Source organism: Botryllus schlosseri, chromosome 2 (genome assembly GCF_051294905.1).
Source record: "Botryllus schlosseri isolate E-star chromosome 2, Bs_hap1, whole genome shotgun sequence".
NCBI lineage: Eukaryota > Metazoa > Chordata > Ascidiacea > Stolidobranchia > Styelidae > Botryllus > Botryllus schlosseri.
The window spans coordinates 36,803,506-36,811,104 of record NC_137237.1 but is presented as its reverse complement, the minus strand read 5'-3'; the positions used below and the strand labels follow the sequence as shown (position 1 = coordinate 36,811,104).

At 39.6% G+C, this 7,599-nt stretch overlaps 1 protein-coding gene across 1 annotated transcript; it reads left to right on the top strand.

Annotated features, from left to right (window-relative positions):
• Positions 1-2,476: 2,476 nt before the first annotated feature.
• Positions 2,477-7,597, top strand: LOC145434529 (sodium-coupled monocarboxylate transporter 1-like). The gene is made up of 4 exons (XM_080311872.1): positions 2,477-4,002; positions 4,927-5,037; positions 5,925-6,018; positions 6,087-7,597. Exons 1-4 carry the CDS (start codon positions 3,854-3,856, stop codon positions 6,372-6,374), a joined length of 642 nt encoding a protein of 213 aa, XP_080167998.1. The 5' UTR covers positions 2,477-3,853; the 3' UTR covers positions 6,375-7,597.
• The last annotated feature ends 2 nt before the right edge of the window (positions 7,598-7,599 follow it).

Below are 7,599 nucleotides of genomic sequence, written 5' to 3'. Positions count from 1 at the left end.
CTAATGACTCAAAAATTGGTAGCCGCAGCTATCCTGCAAGGCGCTCAGCAATCACAGATAGCGTTAAGGAGAAAAAATGGGGTCGCAGACTAGGTGACCTCACGGTCGTATCGCGTCTCCGTCGTCGAAACATTTCGAGGATGCAGGCGAAAAAAAATGTCATCTCCCACCGATCGAGATAGTGTAATGGTTATGCGTCCGGCTTCTCGATCGGTAGGTCGTGAATTCTATCCCTGGCCGGGTCATACCAAAGACTCGAAAATTGGTATCCGCAGCTATCCTGCTAGGCGCTCAGCAATCACGGATAGCATAGAGGACAAAAAACACGGGGGGCGCAGACTAGATGATCTCACGGCCGTATCGCAACTCCGTCGTCAAAGCATCTCGGTGATGCAGGCAAAAAAGAATATCATATCTCGTTATCCATGTTATTATCGATGGCGAGTAAGTTAGCATAACGCGCTACAGCTGTAACACCAATGAATTCTTCGCCGATTGGACGTTTCTATTCCAGGGGTTCGTATCCAGGCTCCGTAGACCCAATCTTCTACATGATGTACCAGATGCATTGTGGAATTAAGCCTATATATGAATAGTCTTCAAGCTACGCTCGATTTTATGTGAAGGCGATTTCTGATTTTAATATAGGTACCATCGGAAATCGTGCAGAAAATGTACAGGGGCTACGAGAAATCTCATTGGAAGCACAAGGGGCACAATCGCTAAAAAGAAGCAATACCATTACTATGGCTCAATAATGATTATATTTGTTTATGACAGTAACAATAGCCTATACTTATCATGACTACATCAAAGCCAGAATTAGGCTACACCGCTCAAGTGCTGTGATATCACATCAATCTTCTGTAGATTTTAAAATATTCCACATAACATTGTGGCACGTCAAAGGTCCACTATAAATGCAATATTATAGCCCTTCACGATGTCATGGTGCATCCTCTCGTATGATGTTTATAGCTCAATAATTAAAAAATTATGCCCGCCACAAAACAATTTTATTCAAATATTTGAAGATGTGATTTTTTCCGTGTCAAGCGTGAATGTTACGATAGTAAATACATTTCCAGCACGATGTTTGCAGAATGCCGTTCTGCAAGGTCCAGTCAAATAAGGCCTACTTGGAAATTATACATTGAATGTACCTATTATATTGATGCTGCGACCCGCGGCGTCATCGAAAACTAGGAAATTGGCCCGCGAGCACATTTGAGTTTGAGACCTCTGCTCTATACAGTGTAAGCAGGCATGTCGTTGAGGCACTCCACGTCATCCCGCACAATACTCGCAAGACGTATACTTAGTTTTAAACAGTGTTTGAAACAAAGGCCTTTTAAAAATAAATTGTGTTTTCTTTTAAGTTGTAAAAATATGCCACAATTGTATAAGTCCTTTCCAAATAACATGTTGTATGAGCCTACGGAAAATTACCACCCGATATAGCTAACTTATATCGATATGGGATGGTTGAAACCCTCAAATAGTCGGTTCAACAGCAGAAGTGCAGATACTTTGTCAAAGGAGCTATATTTATCTTATATTTTCAATTGTCAATGTCAATCCACTATGGCGTCACAATCGAATATTCGTGACGTCATGGTTTAGAAAAAACTAAAAAACAATAAAAAACATGTTTTAAACAAGGGCCTTGTTTTGAACATGTTTTTTTTTTAATTGATTTTTGTATTAAATGCAACCCTTATTATAATCATGTTTGTCGTGAAACATGTATAAGTTTACAGAATTGAAAAAGCTCGTGTACGACACAATATTATTTCGTGAATCAACATAGAACAGAGTCTTTTGGGCAAGTTTTATATTTCTTGAAATATTTTGTCGCACCTTACGTGATTTACGCGACATAATTACCAGTGTTGGGATGACTCAAGTCATGACTTGACTTGACTCGAGTCAGATTCGAGTCAACTTTTTCGTGTGACTTGACTTGACTCGAGCCACTTTGCAAAAATGACCTAACTTGACTCGTCTTTTCAAAAATGTGGATTGACTCGTGACTCGGAGAAAAATTTACGAGTCAATTTCAAGTCTTCAAGTATAATCGGTGTCGAATAAATCTCAGTATCTTGTATAATGTTCGGATTATTCGATTCAATACTGTGCGTTTTGCTAAGTCTTCATTGGTATATATCGCAAATAAATTGCCATCACAAAAAGTGATCAAAGGTTACAGCTTACGTTATCGTAAATTATAAGTAAATTAATCTAGTGCGAATATATCTCTGCTCTGTAGACTGGGCACAGTGCTCACCTAACCTCACCTCTACAGCCGCAGGTTGGCCACCCCTGAAACATATCTTGTTTCAAGTTGTAATCTCGTGCCCTCTACCGCAGGGGTTCTTGTCAAGGGGTACACAGTACATGAGAGAACGTTCAACTCCTTGGGTACGAAGCACCAAAGCAGGCGGTACGAGATGCAACTAACGCTGATTTAGCGTATTAGTGATGAATGTGTACCACGTAGTAATATGTTGGACGCATTGATTGGTGTACTTGAGTTTGAATTGAATGTTAATTGTAATGATTCGTGGGTAAGTAGAGTATAGTGAGAGTATTTTTTTTTTAATATTTAAATTATACGCCTCTTTTCACAATTAGTTATATTATTATCATATCAGAAACACTGCTATACCGCCATAAAATCGTCGAACTCCATGCAACTTGTTTTAGCGCTTGTGACACATCGTAATGTAGATTGATATTGTAAAGCGTGCAGTATGCCTGCCGCAAATCTCTTTCCAAGACGATATAATGCTAGTCGGGTGTTACCGAGACGTGATTCGACAATGCATAAACTTTGCATAACTGTTATTCAATCACCACAGTAGCGACATGAAATAGCAATCGAAAATCTGCCTATGTGTCAATTAATTTATTGAACGACACACAAAGCCATTCGAATTCCGTCCTTTCGGAATGAGCACTGTTTCATGGCACGCGTTTAAGTTGCGTCTGTACAGATTACATAGCAGATTTGTATTTGATTTCAGATGGTTGGAGACGGATAACTAAAATTCACGATGATATCTGCGTGGCTGATTTGAAATATAGAGTAGGCACTTCGTGGATTTCAAATCTCAACTTTCTGTATCCAAATTCAGCCGGGAAATTAGGATGTATACCATAGTTAAATTTTATAGATTTTTGTATTATTTATTCACCATTTATATATTATTTGTTACTACTACCTAAGTATTATTTATTTGTGAAATCAGTTCAAATCTGCTACTAGAGCATCTGCAATCGATTTGCCATAAATATTAGTACCCAAACGGAGTCTCTCGAATCCGTTTGTAGACCCGGAGCAGGTCTATGCACGCGCGCGCGTGTCTGTGTGTGTGTGTGGGGGGGGGGCTTCGAGATTGACAATTTGCAGCATAGGAAATAACAATAGATTTCCGGTATACGCAGAAAAATCCTTGTAAAAATACATCGATGCAGCAATGTGTGACACCATAAAGTCAAGCATTTACATGAGCTAAAGAGCATTTGCATTTACTTCGACCCTGCATCATGTATTGTTTTATTCGTCTGTCTTCGTTACAAAACTATCGAGATAGTAGAAACCATGTTTCACAATCCAATGCTCATATCACCCAGGAGCAATCGTATACAGCGTGGTCACGTCAATATTGCTGTGGTCCTAAGCAAATCTACGTGTAAACCTCGAAACACCGAACTAGGAAATAGTTTATGGGTATCGAATAGGTCTAGTCAGAATCTTGTTAATAGACATCATGGCATATTCAGGTAGGCATTTTTTTAGATAGCTATTGAAATCTGAAGTTGTTCGAAGACACACTGTTCCATCGCCCAAATGGCAAAGATCGAGACACGGAAATTAGCGACAGCTGACTACATTGTCGTAGCTCTAATGCTTACTTGCTCCACCTGTATCGGTATATATCACGCGCATAAAGGAAGAAAACGGAAGCAGGGCACTGAAGGCTACCTACTAGCAAACAGGTAACTCGTACCTTTTTTGTATAGACTGGGGTCTATCTTGGGTCATTTCGGACTAAATTGTTATTCATGCCAAGTTGCAACCTTCCTAGCGGCTATTCTACCAATCAATCAAATCTACGTTTCTACCATGATAAATTATTCATAAAATATTAAAAAGGGAAAATTATAACTATGATTTGTTTTGGAATTCATGGTTGTTGACTGCTGTGGTCATTTTTGACCAGACCGATATTTCTTATTATGATTCATAGCACGACGCACTTTCGTTCTAGGCTTTTTGTAAGACACCATTAACGTGGATCAGATGACAAGGAGAAGACTAGATCAACTTTCAACACTTAGTATTAGTGGAGTCGTACTCGAACTTGCAATCGATTGATGTTGCAACTGTGGAACTTGCCACCACCCTATGTAACCCTCAACAGAAACTATATATAATAACAATAAATCATGGTCAAGTCGTCGTGTTATGTCGGGAGGGGGGCGTGATGGAAATTATAGTTACTCAGGGGGACCACGATACTGAAAAGTTAGACTACTGAAGTAGATTAGTGCCAACATATATAAAAATCGATTACGTCCAAACATTTTAAATCGTCTTGACTACTGAGAAAGATATCGTCAAAAAATATAAAATTATCCTTAATGTGTTTAAGAATTGGCAATAGTTTTTCTTTGACCCGATAAAAGTTACGTATTCAAAGTTTCCGCTACTTCCACACTGCTATGATACTCGAATAATCGATTCGGTTCAAACCTAATATTCGATTAGAATTACTTCAAAATTTAGGTGGCAATTACAGAAATTTATAAGCCATATTACGATTCAGTATTAGCATCTATTACAATTACTCCAACTTCGCAAGTCAACATACTATATTTCTGTAGTTAACACCCAATCAAACGAAACCAGTATGTTTTCAGATCAATGAACTTTCTGCCGGTTGCTATATCAATTGCAGTTAACTTCAAGTCAGCAGTAACTATCATCAGTACGCCAGCGGATATATATTATTTTGGTATTGTCTATTCATGGTAAGCAAAAAGAAAATCGCTTTGGCCGTTTATATATAATATTTCAGAGGAGCATGTGTAAGAAAATTTAGAAATAATAAATTCATGCCCTGACCCGAACCCATGCGTCGTAGATCATTTTTATTACTATACGGCCTGAAATGTCAATCAGGTATGACACTTTTCCAGATAAATATGTACGAATACAATATAACTGTCCAACCTATGGATTTGGTAGGTTTCATTAGAATTTTTTTCGAGATAAATTCACTTGCCTTTGGTCAGGCTGACTTTAATTGTAATTTTTCCGAACCTGTGAGAATTATAGGACGACCCTCATTCATTGCATGCCTCAGTAAGACACTACAGTATCGAATACAGATTCGAACCCTGAGAAGAGAGGTGGAGAGAAGAGTAGAGAGAGGAGAAGAACCATCGCGGCGCGGCTCTTATGTTTGCTGGCGTACAGCATGCGAGACGGAAGCGATAAATAGAATCCACTTGCATTAAAATTGCTTGAATGTTCGTTACGCAACGAGTATCCTGAATTCTCGGAAGGAATCGATATATACTTTCAAATATGCGCGCAGCGCATGCGATCTTCTGGCAACTCGTACACGAAGTAGCAGTCTTGTGAGCTGTCAATCACATACACAATGTGCAATTATTAATGGTATTTATAATCAGTAGCAAGATAATTGCTGAATATGATGGTAGCCTATGTGACTCCTATTGATTGGGTATTCCAAGGGTTGATGCCCTTGGTATTGCCTATAGACCTAATTGGGCTCTAGATACGCGAGATTATTTCGTTCCTTGAAAAATATTCCATCCCTCAAATACATCAATCAAGCTTGTAAAATAATGATGACCATGTACGTAACTAACCAAATCTCTTATTACACCAGGTGCATTGTAGCGCTTATTTGCGTCACAGGGCCGTTTGTTGGGTTTATTATTCTACCGGTGCTCTATAATTTGAGAATATCAAGCGCCTATGAGGTTAGTATGTTTGCACGGATCGGAAGTCTTGATAATTCGTAAAATTGACTGTTTGCACAATTTTATAGTACTTGGAGAGGCGATTCGGGCGAACGGTGCGCATGATTGCTACAAATGGTTTCATGTTGCAAACCTTATTATACATGGGAGTGAATATCTACGGACCCGCCTTGGCGTTATCTCGAGGTTCGATGCAATTTCACTTGGATGTAATCATCGCCACTAGAACCACTGATCTATACTGCAGCCCAGACTTGGGCAAAGTGCGGCCCCCAGGCCAAATGCGGCCCGCGGAGCTATTCTGTGCGGCTCGCGAGAGCATGCTTGGAATTCAAAACATAAAACCTGCTTTTTGAATGTTGATGCGCGGACTAAAACCATATGCTGTATCAGCTGGACAGGAAAATCGCTTACATTGAAGCCTGTTAATTAATACGCCACGATTACGCTGCCTACGTACACCTCGCATGCATAATCCAGATTCAAAATGAAGTCAATGTAGCAAGTATGAGTAGCAATTAATGTCACAAGAAGTCACTCTTTCTATATAGTTTAGTTAAAACCTTCTTTGTTGCCATTGTCACATTGTGCATTATACGGCTGGTCTGCCGTCTTTCAAATTGATACCGGATACGTTTCCAACTCCCTAATTCGTAAAACAAGTCAATCAGTGCTCGCGATTAATACATGACTCATCGTATCTATCACCCATAAAGGATGAACGGGCATGTCAAGAAAAGAGGCAAAAAGCTGAAATTCAAAGAAGGTTTAGAGCACTAAATATTTGTATACTAGAGTCAGGGGTACAGGTTTGTATTGACTCGCGTCATGACTCGACTCAAGTCCGACTCAAGTTGCGATTTTCTGATGACCCGATTTGACTCTCGAGTCATTTTCTCAAAATACGGAAAGGACTCCACTCGACTCCAGGACCATAACAGCGCTTCGACAGCCAACCCCCACACCCCCACCCCCAATAAAACGTTGGTCTTCGGTCCCGCATAAGTGATAAACCGAACTTCTGCCTACGGGGCGAATGACTCGGATCAAGTCATTTGACTCGACTCTCAGACGGCAAAGACCGACATTTCATTGCAATTTCGAAGAATAGTAAAGTAACAACGCTATTGGGATTTCGCCTATTGGTACTGGTACTTGAAAATGCGACCAGAAACTGTTGAAAGTGAGAAAAATTAGTATATGTTAAATGCGAACCATTCGATATCACAAAACACATCTATAAAAAATGGTTTTATCAAGACTTCAACGTGAAACTGAGCAGTCATCGCAATGACTTGGACTCAGACTCGCGACCCTCTGCTCGCTTACTTGGACTCGGACTTGACCCGGGGGTGAACTAAAAATGACTATACTTCACTCGAGTCAAAGCTATATAAGTGAGATTGACTTGTGACTCGAAGCCTTGTGATTTAATTTTAGTTTGCGCCGAGCATTTCGTAGACATTTAGGATTTTAATTGAAGTAGGTCTTTTGCCAAAAGCAGGAAGACAGACGAATTTCAGAAAAAAATGCAACGTTTCGAATCATGACGAATAATAGATATTTTTTAATTAACCGTCA